Raw genomic sequence first — 27,453 nt, 5'->3', positions numbered from 1 at the left:
ATAACGAGAAAGTCTGAGATATTGCGAGAATTACCAAAACATGACACAGAGACTTGAGGTGAGTAAATGCTGTTGAAAAGATGGTACCAATAGATTTTCTCAGTGTAGGGTTGCCACAGACCTTCAGCTTGTTAAAAACAAAAAACAACAAACAAACAAACAAACAAACAAAAAACAACAAAAACCCCCTGCAATATCTTCAAAGCACAATAAAGCGAAACACAATAAAACAAGGGATACCTATAATATTTGATATCTGACTCTCAACAGAGCTTGATAAATATCAGTGCAGGGTCTAGATTGTTTACAGTTGGGTTTTATTTAAGCCTTTCATCTCAGAGAAGCCTCACACCTCAGTGCACTGGGAAATGCTAGGTGGGATGAAGGAAAGAAAAAGTTATCACACACTCGGGAGACTGCTCAGAAGTGATGTGGGGATCAGCAGTGTTCATATGGCAATGTAATTGAGGAAGTTGCCAATATTCCTCAGTTCTCCAGAGAGGGGAGAAGGTGCAGCATAGAGATTTTCTTTTAAAGATTTTATTTATTTATTTGACAGAGAGAGGTCACAAGTAGGCAGAGGAAGGCAGAGAGAGAGGAGGAAGCAGGCTCCCCACCGAGCAGAGAGCCCAATGCAGGGCTCGATCCCAGGACCCTGAGACCATGACCTGAGCTGAAGGCAGAGGCTTGACCCACTGAGCCACCCAGGTACCCCGAGATTTTCTTTTAAAAGAGAGACTCTTAGCCTGAACTTCAGAAGGGCAAGAACCTCACTAGAGATCACTACGGCCATTTTGTTTGTTTCCAAGTCCATCTTTTCCTTGGACAGCATTCATGGCTTTCGTCAGATTCTCAAAGTAGGCATGACTCAACACTGTCCTGAAAGAACTGCTTTTCCTTCTCATGCACGAACATGGCCTCCAACCAGAGAAGCTGCTTCGAGGTAGAAAGACGTCAACAGAATTAGGTCTTGGTACTGTGAATTCCATTCCATTCCCCTTCTGATTCACTGCCAATTTGAAGGAGCTTTCCATGTTTCTGTTTTAAAGCATCCACTTCTGATTCAGAGCAATCCTGGTTACCAGCTTGTGATTCTAAAACAGAAATAATTCCTTGGCCATGGACTCCACCATATGGTGGCCCTGAATTATTATTTTCCAGGGCCATGATGCTCTTTTAAAATTTCAATATGCCCACAACTTTTCATGACTGTAACATCATTATACAATGCCTCCTGTGTACTTCTCTGGTATTCCAATGTTACACTGAGTAAAATATTTATCACATCATTTTATAAATGTGCACATGTCTCTCTTTCCCAGTAAGGTGGAAACTTGCTGAAGGCAAGGATTGTGCCTTATTCTTGTTCTTAATTCCTGTTTTTAATTCCTCATAATAATCCCTAAATAATATCTGGCTTACATCTGGCATTAGTTAAGTATCTTTCAAATAGAATAATCAAACCAAAATTCACAGTGTGTTAGGCATATTGCATAGCACATTACACATGGTAACAGACTGAATGATCAGAATAGTCCTCATGAAATAGTATTATTATTCCTAAAAGAAACATACTCAGAAATGTAAAATAATTTGCCCTAGGTCCTACAGCATAGACTGTGCTTGATTTCAAATAATTTAAATAGGGGCACCTGGGTGGCTCAGTCAGTTAAGCATCTGCCTTCAGCTCAGGTCACAATCTCAGAGTCCTGCGATCAAGCCCCGTGTCAGGCTCCCTGTTCAGGGGGGAATGTACTTCTCCCTTTCCTGCTCCCCCTGCTTGTGCACTCTCTCTCTCAAATAAATAATATCTTTCAAAGTATCAACTAATTTAAATAAATTTTAATAGTTTAACATAATTTGAACAGTCTCCACTTAGAAATAATGAAGGAGTGTTCGTTTTTACCAGGGCAAAATTATTATATAACATTAGTTTCAGATATGCAACATGAAAATTTGATATTTATATACATACAAAGTGATCACCACAATAACTCGTTACTATTTACAGCACGCTTTTGACCTCCTTCACCCATTTCATCTATTACCAACTCCCTTCCCCTCTGATAACAATCTATTTGTTCTCTGTATCCATGAGTTTTATTTGTTCATTTGTTTTGGCTTTTTTAATTCCACATGTAAGTAAAATATATGGCATTTGTCTTTCCCTGACTTATTTCTCTTAACTTAATATCCTTAAGATCTATCCATGTTGTCACAAATGGCAAAATTTCCTTCTTTTTAATGGCTGAGTAGTATTCCGCTATGGAATAAGTATATACACTACATTTTCTTTATCCATTCATCCACTGATAGAAACTTGGTTGTTTCCATATCTTGGCTATTGTAAATAATGGTGCAATTAACATAGGGGTGCATATATCCTTCATATTAATGTTTTTATTTTTATTTTTTTGATAAAAAATGGAGTAACTGGATCATACTGTAGTTCTATTCTTTGTTATTTGAGGATCTTCCATACTGTTTCCCATGGTGGCGACACTAATTTACATCCACAAATATATACAAAGGTTCCTTTTTCTCCATATCCTCTTCAACACTATTATTTCTTCTCTTTTGGTTAAGAGCCATTCTAACAGGTTTGAAAGAATATCTCCCTGTGGTTTGGATTTGCATTTACCTGACAATTAGTGACTTTGAACATCTTCTCACGTGTCTGTTGGCCATCTGTATCTCTTCTTTGGAAAAATGTCTATTTAAATCCTCTGCCCATTGTTTAATGGGGTTATTTGGCTTTTTTGCTATTGAGTTGTATGAGTTCTTTATATATTTTGGATATTAACCCCTTATTGGTTATATGATTTGCAAGCATTATCTCCTATTCAGTAGGCTGCCATTTCATTTTCTTGATGGTTTCCTTTGCTGTGAAGTTTTTTAGTTTCATATAGTCCCAATTGTTTATTTTTGTGGCCTTTGATTTTGGAATCAAACCCAAAAATCCAAAGCCAAGAGCAATGCTGAAGAATTTATCTCTGTTTTCTTCTAAGAGTTTAATGGTTTCAGGCCTTAGAGTCACATCTTTGATCCACTGGGTGTCAATTTTTGTGTAGGATGTAAGACAGTGGTCTAGTTTCACTGTTTCACATGTGGCTGACCAGTTTTTCCCAACACCATTTATTGTCCCTTCCCCCCGAATATTCTTGGCTCCTTTGTTGTAAATTAATTGAAATATATATATATATATATTTCAATGAAAAATATATATATATTTGTGGGTTTATTGCTGGGATCTTTATTCTGTTTCACTGATAGAAATGTCTGTTTCTATAACAATGCCATATTTTTTTTTTTTTTACCATAGCTTTGTAGTACAGGTTGAAATCAGGGAGTGTGACACTTCCAGCTTTATTCTTCTTTCTCAAGATTTCTTCAGCTATTCAGAGTCTTTTGACCCCATACATATTTTAGAACTGTTTCTTCTAGTTCTGTGAAAAACACCATTGGGATTTTAATAGGGATTGCAGTGAATCTGTAGATTGCTTTGGGCAGTATGGATACTTTAACAATATTCATTCTCCAGTCCAAGAGTATGGAATGTCTTTCCATTTATTTTTGTCTTCTTCAATTCCTTTCATCAATATCTTTGAGTTTCAGTATACAGGTGTTTTACCTTCTTGGTTAAAATTATTCCTAGGCATTTTATTCCTTTTGATGCAATTTTACATGGGGTTGTTTTCTTAATTTCTGTAGTAGTTTGTTATTAGTATATAGAAATAATTTTATTGATTTCACTTATTAGTTCTTCACTGAACTATTAAATGCAATTTTGCTGAATTCCTTTATTAGTTCTAATGATTTTTTTTGTGAAATCTTTAGGGTTTTATCTATATAGTATCATATCATCTGCTGATTGTGACAGTGTTACTTCTATCCAATTTGGAAGTTTTTTATTTCTTTTTCTTGCCTAATTGCTGTGGCTAAGACTTCCAATACTATGTTGAATAAAAGCAGCAAGAGTGGGCATCTTTGTCATGTTCCTAATCTTAGAGGAAAAGCTTTCAGCTTTTTACCCTTTAGTACGATGTTAAACAGTTATTGAGATTCATACTTTTATTCCCAGGAATATTTCACAGTAGAAGTTTGATTTTATGACTAGAATTCTTAAGCATCATGGTTTATGAACATATATCTATGATCTGTTAATAATAAATACTATTTTTGAGTTATATTTTAGATGTTTGGCAAAATATCTATCTATATTATTTCACTGAATCCTCCAAATGGCAGTTAAGGTAAATATATTATTAACCATGTATAGAAGGGAACTGGGCATGAGAGAAATTTGAAGCTAGCTCAAAGATCCACAGTAAAAAGTATATTAGGACCAGGGCCTAGGTGAGTAGCTGCCAAAGCCTGTGGTCCTTCCACTGTGTCCAATTTAACTGTTCTTTTCATTCTCTACAGCCCACTTTGAATATTAATAGCATCTCTATCCTATTCAATATCCCAGATGTCCTTTATCCTGATACCATATTTATAAGTCTGGCAAAAAACAAGAAGATGATTCATTTTAAATTTCTGTATTGAATAACAAATTACATATAGAATATTACACAAATCTTAGTATACAGCTCAAATAATTTTTACATGTAAATACACCTGGGTAATCATGCAGATCAAGATATAGAGCATTTCCAGTGCTCCAGAATTTCCCTGGTGTTTCTTACAGTTAAACCTTCCCACAGCCTTGCAATATACACTATTCTGACTTTCATCAGCATAGATTATGTTTGCCTGTTCTTGAAACTTATATAAATAAAATCACACAATATGTACTATTAAGAATATGCCTTCTTTCCCTAAAGGAAGATGCCACTTAAAAATATCTTCCCAAATCTATTTTCAATGAAAGGTTTGTAGTTCTTTTGATTATAACTAAACTCTTTTTTGTCCCTCTTATAGGCTGAATATTCTACTCTTCTTTCACATTACAGAGTTTATATCCTCCCAGGGACTCTCTTCTTTCTACTACATCCCACAGATGAAATCCTTCCCCTACCTCTACTGAACTGACATCCTCCAGCTGGTGAGAGCAGGCAATACCACTGACACCAGGGGAGAGGCAAGGCTGTAAAACCTTGCATGTCAGCATGGTTATAAAGGAAAACCCTTGCTTGGCCAAAACTATAATATTTTGACTTCATGTAGTATTTTTCTCTGAATTGGCTGGAACTCTTCAACATGGAAATAGCCCTCCCTTTTCTTGCCCAGCATGAAGAACCATTCAAGAATGCCAATTTCATATATTTCCTTGCCAGTTTAATAACCTCAGTGGTGAAGGTAGATATATCAAACTTGCACAGGGAAGAGTGAGTTGCCCATTGTAGGTGGTAGCTAAACAATAGGACAGGCCCTGTGATGCAAACCACCAGCAATATCAGTGAAACAGAGAGAAGGAGAATGCTGGAAGACAGAAAGGAAAGCAGCACAGCTCCCACTGATACCTATGAATTCCACAGGAGACACTACAGGCAGGAATGAGAGGAGGTTGGGAAGCAGACCTGATTCCCTAGGAAATGGCCTTTTTTTTCTATAGGAGTCCCTTTCTATAGAAGTTGCCTCCTCAACTTCATGGACTCGCCTTCCCAGTTTTTTCTCCCTTGTATGGGGATGGCCTCCTATGGCCATCTCTCCATACAACTCTCACAGCTTATACATGGCACTCTTAACAGATGATCCACTTCAAGTTCTACCCTCAGACTGATCACAACCCATTTGATTGGTCAGTTCCTCAAGGCCCAATAGCAAGCTTTGGGTCACTGGTGCCATGTCAATGCCTGTGAATCCCTGTTGATGGCACTAACCTTAAGATCCCATGTTATAAAGCCTAGCACTTGAGAGCCAGGGTCAGGTTCTGGCCATAAGAGACTGCGATTGTGGCAAGAATTCAGTGTCCTGGATTCCTCTTAGCTCCAGGAAATTTGGTTTCCACAAAGGACCCTTGAAGGGGACTAAAGCCTATAGCAATGGCAAGACTTCAATCTCGAGGGATGCCACAGCTCTCCCTCTTCTAAGTTTAGTGTTAAAGAGTGTCCTCTGAGCCTTTTAAAATCATTAATGAAGAAAAATGGTTTATTTACCGTGGTTCAACTCCTTCACGTAAGGTGTTATGATTCAAGAGTTAGGAGGCACTTTGAAACCACAACGTGAATAGGTTCGCATTTCAAAGAATGATGGCATTGACTACTACTTCAATGCGCAGAGGCAGACCTTCACCAGGCCAGGGATTCCAATCTTCTTTGCTAGTCCTGTCCAAATGTCCTTCACATGAAACTCTCTACTCACTGACTATTAGCTGTCTATATTTTCTTCATTCCAGTGGAGTAAAAGAGGCTAAACTATCACATTAGGAACCATGAAGTGACTTGCACAATGCCACCTTGCAAGCAATTCACTGGCAAAAGAAAGAACAGAATGCAGGATTTTCAAATCATAATATAACACCCCAATCCTCAGACTGATGGCTTCCAAGTGACATTTGTAGACCAATCATGTAGGAGACACTTAAAAAAAACCAAGACTGACACTCTTACTAAATCAAGGGTCCTGGGACTGCCCTACACTCTGTATTTTTTTAACTGGCCAGCAGTTTTTATATGGAGCCGGGTTGGCAAACCACTAAAATCTATGCTACCTATCTACAGAAAAAATTAATCTTAGGTGTAGAAATAAGAGAGCAAAATCACAAACCTAACATCCCTGGTTAAGAAGGCTATCTGCTTAGCAAAGACCAAACAGGAACAGTTACAGCAAGACAACTTACTCTGTAAATGGCATCATGAGAGGAGTTGGGGCTAGGGGAAGGTCTGTATTTATTTTCCTTCAAACTACTCCAGACAAATCACCATAACTTCCAAGTTATAAGATGCTTTTTCCAATTTCCAGAACTCGTGGTATCCACCTAGTGCTGAAAATCCAGCTGTGCTCTTTCTGCTTCTTACACCATTGCCAGAAATAAAGATCTTGTAATCAAGACTTGGCTGAAAATTTGATTGATGTTGCCTGAGGCACATATGAGTCTACCCTACCCCATTTTTCTATCACCACTGCAGGGTTTTCACAAAAGTAATATTTATTTTTCACTGGAGAAAATAAAAATATGATTGTTGAGTCCAAGAGAGTTATCATGTCTTTACCAATCAAGGGGATCTGGAGTCTCCAATGGGTAGTCCCTCAAGAAAAATAACAATAACAGAAAAACAATAAAATATTGAGCACTTAAGGTCTGGAATTGTGCAGAAGAATATATATCTCTATCATTTTATTCTTAACCCCCTCATGTAAGAAGGACTATTAATACGGGAGTTCTTCATTACCTTATCTTTGCATGTGCTCTTCCTCTACCACCCCCATACCATCATCTACCCTGTTGCTCAAATTTGAAACTTAAAAAAAATCCTTGATTCTACTCCTTCAATCTTACCTTTTTCCCATCCCCTCCCATCTGATCTGATTCAATCCACCAGCAAGTCTTCTCAGCTTTTCCTCCCAAATATTTCCAGAATCTATTCCCATACCTCTTGCTTCTCTATTGTCATGAGTGCTAGTCCCAGTTCCCACCTCTCACCTCCTAACTGGATACCCCATTTCTCTGGATCGCTTCCTATCCAGTTGGCAAACACCAGTTAGAGAGATATTTTATAAAATAAATTAATACATTACATCATGCCATTTTCTTGCTTAGAACATTTCAAATTTCCTCTTCTTGTATGGAAAAAAAAAATCCAAACTTTCTCACTTCTCAGTCACAAGATCCTGCGTAATCTGTTCCCACTTTCTCTGACCTCATCTACCCCATTCACTTTCTTTAATGTACTTTGTCCACATTGGACTTAGAATCCCGAGTACAACCAAGTTCTTTCCTGCCAAAGGACTTTGGTGCTATTCTTTCTGCTTGTGTTTTTCTTTTTGTTCTTCTGACTGGCTCTTCTTCCTATCTAAAAATAATTTTTGCCACCCCAGAGCAACCTTATTTTATACTTTTGTTATTTTTGGTTTTTAGTCAAAGTACCTGTGTCTTTCAAGGAATGCATACTCTAATTATATTGGGGTTTTTTTGGTTTTAGTAATTTATTTCCTGTCTCCTCGACTGGAATGTAAACTCGGTAAGAATAAGACCTTATTACTATTATATCTTCACTCTCCAGCACAATGTATGGTATATAAATGTTTATTTTATAGATGAGATAAGTAGGGTTTAGAAAAGTAGGATAACTTGTCTAGGGTTATCTAACTTGTTAATGGAAGAAAAAGGATTGGTACCATGATCCATCTGATGCCCATGTCTAAATCACAGTATGGAAGCACCATTATTCCTAGAAATGGAGCTGCAGATAAACTATCTCCTGTTACCTCATACATTTATACTGCATGTCACAAAATACTACCACATAGAACACCCTTAAAAAGGGGGGGGGTAAAGCAAGGAGTAACCGCATTATTTCCATAACAGATTCGGAAATGGAAGCATTCATTGGCTAAGTGTTTTGTGTGGCACATGGTCAGCTTTTGAGTTGAAATTTGAAGCCTCTTTACTCAGAATACAGTTTATCCCCTTACCACTTACAGTGTGGTCCCCAGAACAGCAGCACTAGAATCTCCCAGGAGCTTGTCAGCAATGCGTAATCTCAGATCCCACCTGAGACAGACTCAATCAGAATCTGTACTTAAACAAGATCCCCAAGTGATTCCTTTGCACATTCAAGTTTGAGAAGCACTACTCTAGGCTCTGTTAAAAGACAAAATCCTCTACCCCACCACTGGGCAAACCATCAGCACTTCCAAAATCAGGGAGTGTGACACCCTCTTAACAAACTACAGACCTGGTTTCTCAAGCCAATATCCTCAATAAAGAGCAGGCAGACTTTGGTCATGGTCAGTCCACAGCCCATCAGTGAGTCCAACCTCTGCAGAGCAGGCCCTCGATGTTTAGCTTCAGTCCACTCCACTGGACAAGAATTAGTATTAGTAGGACCATCCCACCAGAAACATTGGCTTTGGTTTTCCATTTTTCCCTGACTCAAAAAAAAAAAAAAAAATTCCCTTACAAAGCTCTTCTTCCATGTAAAATAGAGCCTTTCTGTCAAAATGAGCAGTGTGCTAAGTCCTAAAAGTACATAGATAGTTCTACTTCAAAGTCCCACCCCTCACTTCTGTCTTTGGGCTTCCTGCTACTAAAACTTAGGCCTCCAAATTGGCAGATGCAATAAAGCCTTGTCCCAGGTCTGAACACCTAACTCAAGTTTGGGGCTCCTTCTCCACTTTTGTTGCCCTGCCTTAGTTGTCTAACCTTAGCCTCCCTCATTTTGAGTTCACTAGCTCCCACTTAATCTCTTTTGCATGAGTTGCTGGGCCTCTCACATAATTCTCCATAGAGCTAACAGGGTTTATCGTCTACCAAATCAGGTTACCCCCAGATTTCAAAATATTCTGAAGTTTTTGCAATGCATGCAATTTAAACCCAAACATATACAATGGCAATTAACATTATTGCAGAATTCTAAAATTCATTCCCTTAAGTGTATATTTGAGGACCCAGTGGTTACAATGAAATGCAGGAGTGAACTGGTTCCAAGACAAATACTATTACATAGGAATCTCTTGCCTCACCCATCTCTCATCATTCAGTTATTTGTCCATTCATACATCCAGCCAACAAATATTCACTGAGCATCTACTACATGCCTATGCATTACATTAGGTCATATGGTTTTAGAAACAAATATTAATACCATAAGAGAACCAGAATACTGACCTATAGGAGCCCAAAGAGGGAGCCCCCAGCACTTCCCTGGGACATGAAGGACATGAGGAAAGAAACCTAAGAGATGGGTTCAATTAGGCAGGGAAGGAGAAGAAGAGCATACCTGCCAGAAGATTAATGCATGCAAGAACCCAGAGGAGTGAAAGGTAGAGTCTGTTTGAAATCTTGGCCAAATGTAAATGGGAAAATTATAAATGTGCCCACCCTAATTTTTTAAATATGTTCAGTTTTATCTTGCTTTATTTTGTGGGGAGGAAAAGAGCTTGAGGGAAGGCAACTGGGACAAAATTCTGGAAGAAAGGGGCCACAAAATGTATGAATTCAATTTCAGAGGACAGGTTCTCTCATTGCAAGAAATCCTTTGCCTATCTTCACCAAGTTTTCATGTATAAATGAATACTAGGTATTCAGGTATTGTTACATCTCTGCTCCTGGTCAGTCCAACTCACAGACAGGCCTGACAAGAAGTGCTCACAGTGCAAACACATATCCACGTCCTCACCTTGGAATTAACTATTCAATCACTGCATGTCCCTGGCCACTTTCAGAAAGCCAAGCTCTTTCTGTGCCTCTTTGTCTAGAATTCACAGCAACACTCCTTAAACCTGTTAAGGAGTTATCAGGACTTCTAGAAGGTTGTGATATACCTAAGGACTTTGTGGATTTTACATGGGGGAATCCCATGTGTGCAGTATGCCTAATAGCGCACCTTTTTCATGTGGGCTAGAATGAAAAGGCTGGTTAACATTCTCCTCGAAACTTTCCTTGACTAAAGACAAAGAGTCAGAGGTCCCAGGGACCTTCAGCAGGCTTTTAGTGGCTGCAGTGGGTGATTCCCTCAGGAATACAGTGGCGAAGAGCAGATGATTTGGAATCAGGACACGAACGCTTGAACTCCAGATGTGGCTCTAAATACATCTCCGGCTTAAAAAAAAAAATTACTCAGCTTTCTTTTCTCAGTTTTCCTATCTGAAAAATGGGGTTGATAATAGCATCCTTAGAGACTTATTAGAAGATTACTTAAGTTAGTGCATATAAGGTATGTAATAAAATGAATAGCACAAACAATTCTCAATGAGCAGCAGAAATTATTAGCTCCAGTAACAGATCTACTCAACCACACTCCTCTGTCCTTCTGTCCTTCTCTCTGCTCTCTCTCTCTCTCTCTCCCCCTGCGTGTGTGAGATGAGTGGTCAGTGTTAACATTCTACTCAGTCTTCCCACCCTGCTCAGTTCTTCAGATTTTTGTCCCACTTAGGGTCCTTCAGGAGATGGTTTAAAAATCAGTTTGGCCTGACCTGACTCCACCTCTAGACAGCAAAGGCAAGTCACAATGAAAATGGTCACTCACCGGACCAAAGGAAGGGATTAGCAGGAGCCTGAGACAGAGAATGGGGCAGGGGGTGGGGGGAAAAAGCAAAGAAAAGGCATCAGGGAGAGAAAGTATGGGTTGAAGAAAGTCCTACTGCTCTGTGTGTGTGTGTAAAATCCACTGCCATCTCATATAATATTTTGAAAATTACTCTTCTTGATTAATAGATAAATCAGCAGTCAATAAAATATCAAAAGATGAAGGACAGTTTTACAATCAGATGTTCTCTAACTTAAGATTGAAGGTCACAGGGAAATTGATGAGTTCAGCGAATGCTGTGTTTAAAGTAAAGGCCTGCATGCCAATTGCTGGAGCCCCGTGAAGCCTGCGACAGGGAGCTGGCCTGCACCCAGGTGTGCACTGGAGTGGCCAAGGCTCGAAGAGGTTTAGTCACTTCGATGCCAAAAGAGGCTGTAATCAATTAGCCTAAAGCTCACATTATCCTACAATGGCAAGAGAATTGAGGATTCCAAGAATAAACTTTGAATGTATTTACTGTAAGCACTAATTATAAAGCCAGACAACGTCTTAATGGAAAGAAAACAAAGTTCTATTTCTCACAGATGCATGAGTGTACATAGAGATTATAGTATGTCCCTTAACTGGCAAATCATAGGTAGCACATGTGTCTCTGTCTATGCATACCCATAGGTTTAACAGCTATTCATATGTGTATATGCACAATGTTATGAGGCAGAGTTTGAAAATTATGTAGATTATTTTACTGACTTTAGAAATTGCAAATTTGGGATATTTAAAGAGGGTTAGCATTTGTTTAAACTACACATTTACATTTCATTAGCCAAGTCTTTCTTTCCCTTTTTATGATACAATAAAATCAGTGGAACCTCAGAAGTTCAAGGTACAATTCAAAAAGATCAAGAGTCTCAAAATCTAAGTGACGTCTCCAGGACATGCCCTTCCATTCTGCTCCCCAAACAGTCTGACCTTATGTGCCTGCCCCAATTTTTGAAGTATGTCCAGCTCTATCTTGCTGCCTATTTCATTTCTGTGTCCCCCCCCCCCCCCACACACACACAGCACCCTTTTCCCTCTGATGGTCTACTGTAGCATTTAGATAACTCACTGACTTGAAAGCAGCATGAGAGGGTTCTGATTGGGTGAGGGAACGGCAAATATATTTTTAAAATTTCATGAACTTCCTGTTTTCCTGAGTGTGTGTGAGTGTGTGTGTTGTGTGTGTGTGTGTGTGTGTGTGTGTGTTTTGTAGGCAGAGGAAGGGTACTCTCCCACTGGCCCTGGTTACCAAAGACCTGTACGTCCTACTTGGAATGCCAGCTTCAGTCTTTCTGTCCCTATGTTGTTTTCAAGTGTATAGGCCATCAACAATGGATGGGAGACAATAGCCACTGATAAAAATGTAGCTGAGTGTTTTCCTTGTTAAAGAACTTTACCTGCTAAATACACCAAAAGCAACGGTCATTTTGCAAGGGTCATTAACCTGATGATGATAATGGTAATGATAAAATACCAGGAACTGCCGACCTAAAGCTTCATATGACTAAGAACTGTGTTCACTTCTTTACATCTATTATCCAATTCAATCCTTATAAAAAGCTATAAGTACTTCTATTTCCTAATATCCTTTTTGTAAATAAAAACAGTGATGTTCAGTATAGATCAGTAACTTACCCAAGGTCTAAGAACTAATAGGTGGCAGAGTTAAGATTCAAACTTGGATCTCATTAATCCCAGAACCTGTGGGCATTACCACTAAGCCGAGATAAATTTTGACTAAATTTTCTTCTTTAGGGAAGGTTCAGGGAAGTACTTAATCTTTAAACTCAATTTTAGAGATCTGAAAAATGTACCCATATTCAGTCTTCAAGGAAGACCAGGATCTGATCAATAGTCATGGGTGTGAGTAGAGAACAATTCACCAAAACCTATCTGGAGGAAGAAGATAAAGCCTTGACTGTTCACTCAGACCCGAGTTCTCCAAGTATTACCTTAAGTAGCACCCACTAATATTGTGCCTGTGCAGTAACATATTACAGTTTCTCTGTTTTTGTTTTTATTTTTTTTTCTGGTGGCAATAAATTGTTATGTATCATTTCTCTCAATGGTGTTCTGCCAAAGTGTTAACTCCTCTCATTGATTCTACTGAGATAGAAAATAAAATACAGACTTCTAGAGCTGGAAATCACTCAAGCTTCCCCCTTATTTTACAGATGTGCAGGGAAAAAAGGTCCAGAGAGTAGTAATTTGCTCAATACTGAAAGTCTTCTTAGCCAAGAACATGGGCTTTGGAGTCAGAATTGTTGAACACAAATCGGCTGAGTGATTGTCGGGAGGTTGCTAATGATACTCTGGGTCTTAGTTTCCTCATCTGTCTAATAATATACTGAAACATAGTATTATTATTATTATAGTATATCAAGCTATGCATTACTATATCATAATATACCATATTATACTATCATCTTATTATATCATCAACCCAACACAACAGAGTCAAGGCCTTAAGCTTTTTAACTCTCTGCCATACCAAACCACCTTTGTGTGTAGAGATGGGTCAAGTCTGCAAGTATTGTCCATGACCCTCCCAAGCCCTCCCCCCCATAGAGGAGACAAACTCCCATTAAAGAGGTTTACCAACACTAAATAGTCCTAATGTGAGGCCTATTTTTTATAGTCTTAACCTACATTTGTGTTTATAGAACTAAATATATCTGTGTTCTTTGGAAAAGCGGATACAGTGAGTGACTCTCAGAAAGTATGGCTGTTTACAATCACTCTAAAAAAGATCTGACTACCGCAGCACCTTTCAAATGGCATCTTGATGAATGACTTACAGAGGGAGAGGCTGTCTAAGTTAGAGGGTTGGAATAATTTGTAAGTTAAATTGATTATGAGTCCTAATGAGGTTAATCTAACCTTCCCACATAAAGATAACACCTAATGAGAAAAAGGAAACCATGGGAATGAAAGATAAGGGAGAATATAATACGGTCTTTTCGATAAACATTTATTTTAGCTTCCTGGGAAGTCAAGTTAATGAAACAACAAAGGGGTGATGAACAATGATTTGTATGTGGAAGGAAATTGTATGGAAGGCAAAGAAAGCAGCTTAAAGGAGCCTGTGGATGTGTTGTAAAATGTCAGTAAGAAAGAACTCATGAAACTACTACAATTTCTTTGGAGTTACAATTGTTTGTATTCTTTTGATTAACTCAAAATATAAATAAGCCCCAAAGAGACATGTAAAAATCTGGCATGCAAAAGTGCTATTATACTAATTTTGAAAGAAGAAAACATTACTCTGGATATTTTTAGACAAGTCAAAATCCCATGACTGATACTGTTCTTACAGAAACAAAGGTTCCCCGAGAACCTTGTGCTTTTTGATTTTGGCTGCTTATTAGAGAGACTTGGGAAGCTTTGCAAAACACTAATGCCTGTGTCCCACTTGCAGAGATTCTGATGTAATTGGTTTGGGGCATGAGCTGAATATTAAGATTTTTAAAATCTTGCCAAATGACACTAATGTGCAGCCAGGTATGAGAACTGTTGTTCTTGTGAGCTTGTTGAGAGGTCTAATCCATTTGTGTGACTACTAACTTGTATAGAGTTGTGCTAATCAAGTTTATATGTGTGCTGAACAGATAAAAGTAAACAGTCTTTGGAGAAGACAATTCCTTCCTTGTTACTGAGATAATTGCTAGAAAAAAGAAACATACACATATAAATTTTTTAGAGTTCTTCTACTCTAAAGCCCTTGAAATAGAGATCTTCAGTCCCTCATAGGAAACTGTTGCCTCATAGGAAACTGTCCCCTTTCCTTCACCATTTGTTAGTATCAACTTTAATATCAAATTCCATAATATTTTTCTAACATTTATTTTCATTCATTCATAAAGTATTTATTGGTACCTACCAATAAATGTCATAGCTATTGGATACATGAAGCTAAACAAATATTTCTGGTCTCTTGGAGAATATAGACAAGTAACCAGACCATTTCTACTTAGCAAGGTAGATGCTGTTGTCAAGGAAGCTCTGTGTGCAATGTCTCCCTGGGAAGGGCAGTGCTTACAGACTGGGGAGTTTTGGTAGTCTTCCTAGCTAAAACTGTGAGAGTCAGAGTCAGCAAAGGCAAAGGTCACTGTTGGGGAGAGTTCTGGCCAAGAGGCACATAAGCCATGGCTTAGATAACGAAGTAAAATCAATCCAATGGTATGAGAGCCTAAAGAAGGAGAAGGAAAATCAAGGAGTGAAAAAGAGCAGTTGAAGGGAAGTGGTCTCCCAGGGAAGCAAGTAGGCAATGAGCCTTACAGAAGTAAGCAATGTCCACATGGAAACTATTTTAAGATTTTTAAATTTTCCTAGTGAAATGGCTGGCCACTCTATTTTATGTAGGGGAAAACTGTAATTGGAATTCTGTTTTTTGAAGATCAGTTTTGCTGGAAAGTGGTGAAGGTATTGAAGGGAAAAAGACAAAAGTCAGAAAGATCAGTTCAAGAGTGAAAAAGAATGGAGGCATATTACAGAGAAGTGGCAACAGAGATGGGGAGAAATGGTCCTACCTGAGAGTCAGTAAGACAACACTTGATGGAAGTTGATGACTGGTTTGACTGGGGGTAAAGGACACTGAAGAGTCTCAAGTTATGTGCAGGTTCTTGGTCTGACCAATCACAGAGAACACAGAGGATGTTGATGTTTGAAATAGATTATAATAGGCTCTGTTTTAGATAATAAGAGTTTAAAATGCAGATGTGATATCTAAGTGGCTATATCCACAATCAGTTGTTCTAATGGTCCTTATGGCCCAGAAGGGAAGACATTAGAGTAGGAGGTGTGGATGTAAGAACCATTGGCATGTGAGTGATGTATGAAATTACAGAGTAAATGAGCTTCTTCCCAGACAAGTGTGTAGAACAAGAGAGAAAAGTGAGCTCAGAAAAACACCAACTTTGAAGAAATGGGCAGAGGGGAGATAGCTAGACAATAAAATTGAGAAGCGATAGAGAAGAAGGAGGAAAATCAGGGAGTGAAAAAGAACAAAATCAAGGAAGAAGTTTCAAGCAGAGTGTAGCCAGCTATGTTATAATAAAAAAGCCTGACTCCATTTTTAATGTTTGCAACAGTTTTCAAGACCCAACATCTCCCACATCTGAGCAAGCCTATCAGAAAGCTGGATGCTTCCTCCTTTGGCCTCAGCAGAAAGTTCAAACCACACAGGTTCTGTTCACATGACATAAGCCCTAGTCCCCAAGCACCATAAAACCCCAGGCCCTCTCCTTTCCCTGGTTTCTCCAGTATTTGATGGTCAACCTGGGATCCTCCCATTCACTTTCCAGAAGACCTCATTATGTGAGTAATAACCCTTTTCAGAGTCTCTTAGTTTATATGTGATATCATTAGTTTCAACATCTACACCAAATTATGGAGAGCTTCAACACCCACACCTGAAATAGGTCATAGTGACCACAACCTAAAAGAAATATTCTCAAGTAACCTGAGAACCAAGAAGAGTCACTGCACTTGACAGCAGAAAGATCCATGGCAGGCACAGCTCTAGTGAAGAGACAGGAGTAAAAACATGAATGTCGGGCGCCTGGGTGGCTCAGTGGGTTAAGCCGCTGCCTTCGGCTCAGGTCATGATCTCAGGGTCCTGAGATCGAGTCCCGCATCGGGCTCTCTGCTCAGCGGGGAGCCTGCTTCCTCCTCTCTCTCTCTCTGCCTGCCTCTCCGACTACTTGTGATTTCTCTCTGTCAAATAAATAAATAAAATCTTTAAAAAAAAAAAAACATGAATGTCCAAGGGTGAAGGAGAGAAAAGATAGCAAGCTAGAGAGAGTAAATACAAATAACTCTTAGAAGTTTCGCTGTGAAAGGAGAGAGAAAGATAGAGTGGTAGTTGGGAGCGGGGACAGGGGATCAAGGAAAGGTTCTGCTCATTTGAGTTGCAACATGGGAGAAACCTGAGCATAATGAAAGAGAAGGAATAAGCAAGAGGAAGAGAGATGCCTCCGATGTAGTGAAGAAGGTAAATGGATGGAGAGAAATCCCAAGAAAGGAGATGGGGTCCAGAGCAAAGGTGGCAAACTTCATTTTGGACAGCAGGAAGGGGGAGGGTGTATTTGGGGTATAGATTAGCTTGCCCACTGCTGGGTAGACTCTTAACTTTGGGAAGTGAGGTGATATGCTGGAAGTTTGGGAAGAGGTGTTAGGACTGGAGGAGAAAATGTATGAGGTGGTCTTTGAGAATACAGACAGTTCTGTCCTCAAAACATAGAAAGATCTGCATATAAGGTGGAAAGTTCATAGACCTTTCTTCATGTCATCTTGGGAGTGCTGGTCTCTTCTGGGTTCACCTATTTAGAGAGAGATGCCTAGTTTTCCTTTGATTACTCTCTGCCTTGACAAATTGCTATAATCTGCTCTTAATTGCTCACTTCATTATTTAGTTTTTAAACTGTTTATCAATTTGTCTCATAAAATCAAGAAATTGAGCAAATATAAATAAGCAGATAAGCCTACTACCTAGAGATTACAACTACTAATATCATAAGCATTTCTAGCTATCATAAAAGTGATAAAAATATTCTTTTAATTTGAAAAGCAGAGACTATAACATTTATAACAGTTACTTTCTTGCTTTTATCCACCTAACACTGTATTGAGAATGTTTTCCCATGTCTTTAATATTCTTCCAAACATCTTCGATGGTAGTATGCTATTTCATGATATGGCTATAGCACTGGGTAGCTATCCTACATAATGGATATTTATTTTTGTTTTATTGATTTTATTACTATTATTATTATTATTATTTGGCTCCACCAATATTCATTTACCCTCCTTCTCAGTTTCCCTCTGGGGAATCCAATGGACTTGGGTGATGCTGACTCCAGCTAGGACTTCAAAGTCAGAGTCCCTGACCCAGGCCTAAGCCATTGCACTTCCCTGTCCTCAGGGACTAGATCCAGGGTGGGCAATGCCTCTTTCACATCCTGGGAAGAAGAGGACAGGAATCTAGGGGTGAGGTGTTGCTGTCTCCTCTGTTTTGCTTCAAGGGAAAATAAAACAGATGAAAGAGGGAGCACAGAGGCTGTGCACTCCTGGATGTCAGAGCCTAGATCCTCTTCGCATGTGTCTCCTCAGACCAGCACAGAGCATTGCACATGATGAACTTGTCAGCTGCAGCTATGCCCTCCCGGCCACCTCTGAGCTGAATGGAACAAGACTTAGATGGCCTGATCCAAAGAGAAAAGTCAGATCCAGTACTTGTCTTTCTTTTCTCTTGAAACAACATTTGATAGACTTGAGAAGAGCAGGAAGGGAATGTACTTGTTGACATTTTTGTAGCTGTTTCCTTGTTTTACAAAGAAATGAACAGGGGTGCCTGGGTGGCTCAGTGGGTTAAGCATCTGCCTTCGGTTCAGGTCATGATCCCAGGGTCCTGGGATCGAGCCCTGCACTGAGCTCTCTGCTTAGCAGGGAGCTTCCCTTCCTGCTCTCTCTGCCTGTCTCTCTGCCTACTTGTGATCTCTGCCTGTCAAATAAATAATTAAAATCTTTAAAAAAGTAAATAAATAAAAAGAAATGAACAAAAAGCAATATGTGGTACTTATATTGAACATCATAGGTGATAAAATGCTTCTAGAACATTTACCTCCTTTCAGCCTCAAAATAACACTGTTGGATAGAAATTCCTACCCCTCACATTATGGATGCAAAAATTGAGACATGTGGATATTGAGTCGTTTGTTCAGTCATGCAGACAACAAACCACAAATCTGACCCTCAAGTGGGTTTTTTCCACTCCTCGAAGAACTGCATAAAATTAGCATGTGCCCGTTCCATCTGGATTGATCTCCCTGCCCACTTTTCTCAATTTCTTCTTCTCCTGCTTGCATGTCCTAGAAAGAAATTTAGAGCCCTATTTGTATAACTCTGGGCTCTTTCCACCAAGTGAGGAACAAGGCTGACATAGTTCGTTGGGTAAACAGAAGCCGCAAGTGACAGTGATTTACGCCTGACTTGCAAACTTCTGATGACCAATCTGCCGCCCGCTGTGTAAACAGGTGTAAACTAAGATTTAAATCAGTTTACACAGTGTGGTAAATAATTTAATCTTTCCTCAGCACAGTGTCTGTGAATGTAAATGTTTATGCCAAAACCGATGCCTATGTTGCAAGCTCCCAGTTTCTCAACCAGAAAAGCCGTGCCAACAAATGGCCTCTGTGTGCCCCTGCCGGGGCTGGGGCAGCTGCCCACGTCCGAGGCGCAGGGTAAGGCCGAGAGTCTACAGTTCTGGCGGGGGAGCCTCGTTCCCATCATACAGCTCAGCCGTGGGCTGATGGAGCCGGAAGTCATCCCTCCTCCCTCAGTTCTCACTGGTCCTGAGACTTTCCTCTCCCCCTCCATTATTCTTTGCTGCCCTGTTCTGCAGACACCTGAGTCAGCTGCAAGTCTGTGTAAAGGAAGGCAGGAAATGAGGGGTGGGGGAAGCCCCAAAACAGCTGGCTTTAGAGGAGTTGTAATCCCATTAGCGCTTGAAGATCACCTGGGTCCTCAATGCCTATCAGTGGGTACCTATGCAAATTGATCAAGATCCTACGAAAATCCCATGCAAATGTGTTTTCGGTTGTCAAAAACTGTTGACTATATCTGCTAGAGTCCACTGAACCAGGGTGCTGCTTCTTATGAATTTTTCATCAGTATTATTCATATTCTCATCAGCCTGGCTCTCGCCTGACTTGCTCCCCTCCCTCCCACATAGAAGGCTGGGCTTTCTCTGGAGAGCAAGGTGCTGGGCAAAGCCAGACTCAATCCACCCCATAGTAAGATGGTGGGGTGAAGGGCACGTGCGAGCCAGAGAGCAAGTTTCCTGATATTCTTCTGTCCCTTTAGAGAATTTTAACTTATAAGCAAAGCTGGTGTGTCTTGGCATCATTGATAACGCCACAGCTGGGATCTTGTTAGTTCAAAAAACAAAAACAAAAACGATCTTTAAAAACAAACAAACAAAAAACCTACTATGGACAGACTTTTAATTAAGTCCTGTAAGAAATGAACTGAATGTTGTCCTATATAGACATAATTTATGATAGGGAAAGAATAGCTACTATTTTACTGAGTACAAGGAGTTTGTTTTTCTGAAAGCTTTTTATTTGTTTTTGTTGTTGTTGTTCAGAAAAACCTTTTTCTGAAACCGTATATTGAGCAATTGGCACAAGGCATACTCTGGGTTGGATGTGATTGTCTCATTTCATCTTCCACTCAAGCCTCTGATGTGGGCATGATCCTCAACTTACAAAGGAGACTGATACCCAAAGAGTTAAGTAACTTGCCTGAGGTTACTCAGCTAATATAAAGGGAAGATGACTGGGATTTGAAGCCCAGCATGACTCTCTTCAAAGTCTTTCCTTTTGTTCTTTCTGATCAGAAGAAAGGCACCCCTGGCTTCCCGGTCTAGGAGTATGAACACAGGAAGTCCAGCAGGGAGAAAGCAGAGAGACTACAATAATATTAATGGCTCATATACTTTATGTGTTAAAAATAAATTTACCAGGGGTGCCTGGGTGGCTCAGTGGGTTAAAGCCTCTGCCTTTGGATCAGGTCATGATCCCAGGGTCCTGGGATCGAGCCCCACATTGGGCTCTCTGCTTAGCAGGGAACCTGTTTCCCCCTCCCCACTCTCTGCCTGCCTCTCTGCCTACTTGTGATCTCTCTGTCAAATAAATAAATAAAAATTTTCAAAATAAATAAATAAATAAATTTACCAGGCCTTGTATTTTATTAATTGATTAATATATTTAGTCCTTACACCAAGCCCTGTCAGGTAGATATTACTGTTACTATCCTCATTTTACAGATGAGAAAGACTAAGGCAGAGAAGGAAACCGTCCCAGCATGACACAGGTAATAAATGGCTGGACTGGGACCAGCGCAGGTGGTGTCTCCCAGAGCCACCATCGCAAGTTTCCAACGGACCCAATGAGGATGGTCCTCTCACGGCTGGATTCAGGTGACAATACCTGCGAAGCTCTCAACACTTACTTTCAAGGATAACGATAATTAGGGCAGAGATTCTTTTGAAATCACCGAGGTGAGTCTGTGGGATATCCTATGGGAAGGAATAGCCTTCCAGAAAGCACACCTGGTCAACCTGTGTGTGTGACTGTGGCATATGCCCATGCAGGTGAAGAGAGATTATACAGAAAAACAAACCAATACAAGAAGCAATGGACCACCCAGAAGGTCTTAATATTATTTCCAAAGCAACAGTCTGGGAGAGGATTTACAAATGAGAGTGTGAGGGTAGAGAGAAGCACAGAGACCCAGGGACAAGCCAGCTCACCTCCTGACTTTGCTGTCCGCACTCGGCACGGCGTAGTAGCCCGGCTTGCATTCGTATCTACACACGGAGCCCACGTCATGGCTGTGCTGGGGGCAGGGGGACAGGAGCACACTGGCATTTGGGATAACAGGAGGAGCGTCACACTCCAACTTGCAGTAGGCTTCGGGGAGGGACCAGAGCCCATCTTCAAGACAGGTCAGCCACGGGTTCAGTCCTGAGCCCAGGAAAGAGAAGTACAGGAGGCTCAAAGCAGAGTCCAGAAATCAATGTGTAGCCGAAAAGAACAAAACCCTATAAACCCGTCAGCGTTCTCACGAAGTCACATAATTCTTGGCGGAGCAGATTCTCTGACTCGTAGGTCCAGGGCTCATCCCATCTCCTTTACCCGCCAAGCAACCACTGAGATCTCTTACACAGAACAGAGATTGGATAACTATTCCCTGACCTCTCTTTCATTCCCTGGATCAAAGAATGGCTACCCAACAAATCATGACCTCACTTCCTAACTACAAATTATAAAAATAGAGTAGTGACTGTGTCATGCAAAACATGATCATAATAACAGAGGACATATTTATAGTGCTTTTTATATGCCCCGCACTGTTTGAAGCATTTTACAATATCCACATACACCTCGAACAACACATTATCTCTTATTTTGCAGATGAGGAAACTGAGTTCAGGCAACTTGGTGAAGCTAATAGGGGGCAGACGCAGGGTTTGAATTTGGGCAGATGGGATGCAGAGTTCTGTACTAAAACACTACACTATGCCTCCGTGTAATTCGCTGTTATTCCAAAGGAAGTCCAGGAACCTCCCACAGCTGCATCACCTCGGACTTACTAAGTCAGACTCTATCAACATTAGGCTCAGGAAGTTGCATTTGGAACGAGCCTCCTGGGGCACTAAGAGATTCACACCAGAGTCTTAGAAGAGGACAAGAGTAAGGTGTGGGGTCAGAGCAGGTTCTACCCTATCTTCATACTGACTGATAGTAAGTATCGGTACAGCCAGGGACAACTCCTAGAACTCTGTTCTCATCTATAAAAGAGAACTAAAAGCACCTAACTCACAGGAAGGTTGTAAATAGTAAATTAAAAAAATATATATGTGCCTGATGTATTTTTCCTATGATCAGGCCACTGTGAGTCAGCTTGATTCCAGAGGATGTACAATCACATAAAATCAGGAAAGTCTACATGTCTTTCATTCATAAGCTCTGAGCCAGGCATCCTTGCATGTCATCAGGATAAAAATGGTGTGTCCCTTTGGTGTTTTGGTGGTGTTCTCAGAAGAGGGTGGCACAGCAGAGCCAATGGGAAGAGTACTGGGGTGAAGAAAAGATCCCTAAAGTACCCCTAACAAGAGAGGGACTGGAGAGAATTTGCACTCGGTTCCCAGTTGGCTGACAATACCTTGAAGCTTGGCCGGTGGGACACAGGAGATTGAGCAGCGTTTCTGAAATTCTGTTCCCTCCGAGCAGGAGAAGGTTGCATAGTTCACCAAAGATGGGTCGGGAACACCACAATCAAGGGGCATGCAGCTCACAGTCCGGTCCCAGTGCCCAGAGGAACATGTGAGCAGAATTTCCTTCTAGAAACAGAGAATTTTCTTCCATCAAGTTCACATGAAAAGGCTTATCAATGTAGTTTCCAGGCTTTGGAGGAGTCCTGCTGATTATTCGTGCAAACATTCAAAATCGGTAAAACGATTTTGCTTTACTCCCTCCTTAGGACCTATTGGCTTGATATACTGTCTTCAATACCCAGGTAGGCTGCTGCCAACCATCCCTGATAGTGTAAGAGAAACATGAACGGGAGACACTCCTCCAGGCCAACTCTCAGCTGCCTCTCATGTGCTCTTGGGTCACTCTATGCCCTTCCCCACCAGGCTCTGTGCCCCTGTGGGTTTCATGCCTCTGGTTGTGCTCGGGCCTAGCAGCTGGGACGCACTGGCTGGAGACTGCAGGACCTGAGGACAAGAGAGGTCTGGGCACTTATTCTTCCTATTCCCTCCCTAGAATGTTACTGCTGGTTGGCTTTGTCCTTTGGCAGCCCTCTCTATCCTCTTCTGCACTCTCTTCCTGTGGCTTCTGCCCCCTGCAATCAACTCTTTAGGCTTACAGGTGATGTCACCCTTGACCCTGGGATTCTGCACCATCTCCTTGTAATTTCCCTGTATTCTGCCTCCAGCTTCATAAGTAGTCCCTGTACTAAATTCCCTCAAATTACCCATGTTGGAGCATGTTACCTCTTTCCTGCTGGGATCCTGGATGATAATAATCCTGAACATCATTCACAGAGAATGGTGCGCAGTATCTAAGAACAACTGAGAATCAATACGTACAAGGCACCTTCCAAATCTTGTAGTGAAATTGGAAAGATTCCAGCCCTTTCCCTGAGCCTGTCATTTTTGTGGGGTAGCCCTAGAGTTCCTCAACATTAAATAAAGTGTTGAGACACTTATTGAGCACCAGAAGGACCAAGTTCTGTCTAAATTTGGATAAACAAGACAGCCTCCAGGAGCTAATCATCTACCAGCAGAGCAAACCACAGGTTGAAACAATGGCTTGAAAACCAAAGGTGGAAGAACGGAAAGAAGGAGAAAGAGAGGAAAGGAGGAAAGGAAATACGGAAGGAAAATGCAAGAGATATATATTGTTATTTATTCTAGCCTACTCCTGTCTATAATGATTTGTGAGAATATAATACAAAGAATGGAAGCGATAAAACAAAAGTACGAAACGGGGACCAAGAAGAAAGAAAACATGAAAATGTCGAAAGAGCCAGCCCTATCTATCATAGGCAGGTACTTGCTCTGGGAGATGGCACAATGGGTGCTGGAGGAACTGGCCCTCCACCTACCGGAGTAGGTGACATGGGACCTGGCCTGTGAAGGACAAGAAGGACTCCCAGCTGCCAAGGGCATGGGGAGAAGAACATGTCCGGAGTGAGGTAGACAGAGTGAGCTGGGACTGAGAGAGCTGGAAGCTCATGGCTTGTTTGGGAAAGAGCACGGCCATCCCTCCAGCCAATGGGTTACCACAGGTCCAAGAGAGTGCGCGGAGATTCTGTGGCTCAGCAGCCCTCCTGCCAAGAGACCACAGTGGCAGTGAAGCCCAAGGTCAAATGACTGGTGAAAGCACCTGTCACCCCCGACACCCACTCCTGGCCAGCTGCTCCTCCCTCTTCCCAGTGTTTCCCTATTGCCTGCCAGAAGGACCCAAGTCAAAGCCAGACACATTTTTCTGTTTAGTTTCAGTTCTTATGTCAACAAAAAGCAAATATCCCCACTGTCTTGTGATCACGAGCTGGGATTGTATAATTTCCTTAGGGAAATTATACACCAAGCACCCGCTGGCCTCAGGTGACAAGAGCAAAGTCAGCTGGAGGGCGTGTTGGCTGACTCCACCATATGGCTGGGAGACAGTGAGCTCCCACCTTCCTCTTCCCTACCCAGACTGCCCCCACGCTTACCACAGCGTGCAAGCCTGGCTCAAACCACAGTGATCGCTTACAGAATCTGTCTCAAACTCGGCATATATTGCCTGGCTTTTCTCCTGGCTCCATTAAGTGTTACCCATCTTGTCTTAACCGTGCTCCTAATTGTAACGCATTGCAAACACTCCCTTTTCTTCTCTCCCTCTCCTTACCTGTCACACAAATGTATTCAGTCCCTATTTTTTTTTTTTTTTTTTTGTCATTCTTTCTTTCTCTTCTGTAGCGCGAGTTAAGCTTGGTGAAGAACAGGGGACAAGAACGCTGCCTTTCTGACCGAAGCACCATAGACTAATGAGTTGGTGTCTCCAGGACTATCAAAAGTGTTTATCTCTGTGCAGAACCTAAACCACCTGAAACCAACAAGTGTACATTCGAGTTCAGACCATCTCCAAGCAAATGAAATTTGTCTAAGGATCTACCACCTGCTAAGTCTTCAACTGGTACAAAATGCAAATGATTCCAATCTTCTGCACCACTAATACTGGCCTATCAGTGATGCACCCATTCTTTCCTCATCATACCACGTCTTTCTTGTTCTTTCCTCAAGCACCATTACGTTTTCCCTAATGTATCCTTTCTCTGTCTCATATGATGGTCATGTTTTCAAATGGCTGATTTCAAGTTTAAAGTTCTTCTGTGGAGTATTGAAAGCTCTCCAAAGGAAAGATGGAAAACAGAATTCTTAGTTGAGAATACATTATCACGCTCATAGTAATGGCAGCTGAACAGAGAGCTACATGTCTGTCATTTAGCTGGAAACTTTCCAGTTATTTCCCAACAGTCATCATTGTGACTCAATGACATAAATACGTCTGTCCTCATTATTTCACAAATATGGAAGAACACTTAAAGAGATTAGTTCTCTTCTTTGTTTTTACCTAGAATTATACAACTAATAGACAATGGAGCCAAAATTTCTTTCTGTGTTTGTCACCTGAGCCACACTCTTAACCAAGATATTCTACTACCTCCAAATGCTGGAAATGGTGCTATGGTAATTTGGAGAAATGCAGAAAATTAGGCCACAGCTAGAGTCATGTTATAATCCCCACCTCAGCAGAAGTTTGTTACTCTAATCAGACTCTTTCTCCAGCCTTCTTAGAAGGAGGGCTGGGGGTCAAACCGTGAGCCACACACAAGCTGATTACAACCTATCTTGCTTACAAATGGTGGGCAAGTCTAAACTGTGGAGTACGCATCTTAAAGGCAAAAGCGGGAGTGTCCCTTCTGACAGGGGAAGGAGAAGGAGAATGGGATAAGCGTCCCTACCTGCTGTCTGCAGAAGAGAAACTGACAGCCTTGTCTGTAGAAGAGAAACTGACAGCCTGGTTAATGGAAACTGCACCTTGCCTTTCTGTGAATCTATGCTCTCCTTGCTTGCTAGAGGCCCCATCTTTCCTTCCAAGTGATTTAAAAATCTGCCCTTTCCCCACTCAGCGAGGGAGAAGAGCACAAGTACCTTCCCTCCCCAGGAGCTTGGTCTTGACGACCACAGGTTTCCAACTCACCTGCACCGGCCTGAGGTATTTCCCACTGCTGCCCTGAAGGGCAAACCCCCTTTGACAGGTAATTGCACACTTCATGTGACCTGGGCCACCAGAGGTACAGTTCACCATCTCCGTATGATCAAGCAGCAATGGTGCACAGCTGCCCTGCTCCCCACAGGGCCGATGGACACAGCTGGGGACGACAGAAACAAAAACATCTTAGACTGACTCCAGACAAGCAGGCAGCAGCAAAGACTTGGCAACTTCCTCTGGAAAGTGCCTCTAAGCCAAAGAGAATGATTCTTCTCCAAAACCTACATTGAGCTCATCACCTCCTTCTATAGGACCTGGAACTGTGCGACATGAAATAAATTAGAACAATATCAGCTAACAAAAAGTGAATGACTAACTGACTTTCCATGACTTTTTTAGGAGGACAAAATGGTGACAGGAAAAGGTGAGGAATGTGTTCCAAGAGCTCTGGATGGCATCAGAAATGGCTGGATCAGAGAGCAATCCTCAAAATGTTTAACGACCAGTATCTTTGGGTCCCAAACAATCAGAGTAGACCCAGGTCAGGAGTCCATCCTTGGGGCCCCTCGTTGTGTCAGGCACTGAACTTTTAGTTGTTTGATCCCAGAGGGCCCTGGGTGAAGGGTTTGGGTATCTGAGATGGCAGAAAAGGTAACATTTATTTACTGGTTGCTATGGAGATATTTTTGACAACTGGAGCGATGGCACTCCCAACCAATGAAAATCAGCCTGGGTTAATCAGAAATTGACCCCATGACTGGAAGAGGAAACTCACACATACTAAATCCCTGCCACATGCCTGACGTTGTGCTAGGTGCTTCCAGGACATCATCCCAGCAGAGGAGGACCACTGCCTGGACCTCTAGGGTCCATCAGCCAAAGTGGGAGAGAGTTAAACTCTCCAGGTTCAGGTCTAGACCACAACAGCAACAAAGATGCAGTAGAGC

The 27,453-nt window shown here is 41.2% G+C and overlaps 1 protein-coding gene across 1 annotated transcript in view; it reads right to left on the bottom strand.

The window, feature by feature from the left end:
• PAPPA2 (pappalysin 2) overlaps positions 1–27,453 on the bottom strand; it is a 288,850-nt gene that overhangs the window by 54,983 nt on the left and 206,414 nt on the right. The window contains exons 14-16 of the mRNA XM_013061142.2: positions 26,495–26,666; positions 22,902–23,079; positions 21,487–21,700 (exon numbers count right to left, since the gene is read on the bottom strand). Coding sequence (XP_012916596.1) covers positions 21,487–21,700; positions 22,902–23,079; positions 26,495–26,666 — 564 coding nt within the window. The remainder of the gene's footprint in view (positions 1–21,486; positions 21,701–22,901; positions 23,080–26,494; positions 26,667–27,453) is intronic.

The sequence above is a fragment of the Mustela putorius genome, unplaced genomic scaffold (assembly GCF_011764305.1).
Source record: "Mustela putorius furo isolate JIRA1106 unplaced genomic scaffold, ASM1176430v1.1 tig00003942_pilon_pilon_pilon, whole genome shotgun sequence".
Lineage (NCBI taxonomy): Eukaryota > Metazoa > Chordata > Mammalia > Carnivora > Mustelidae > Mustela > Mustela putorius.
This window is presented reverse-complemented; position numbering and strand designations above follow the sequence as displayed.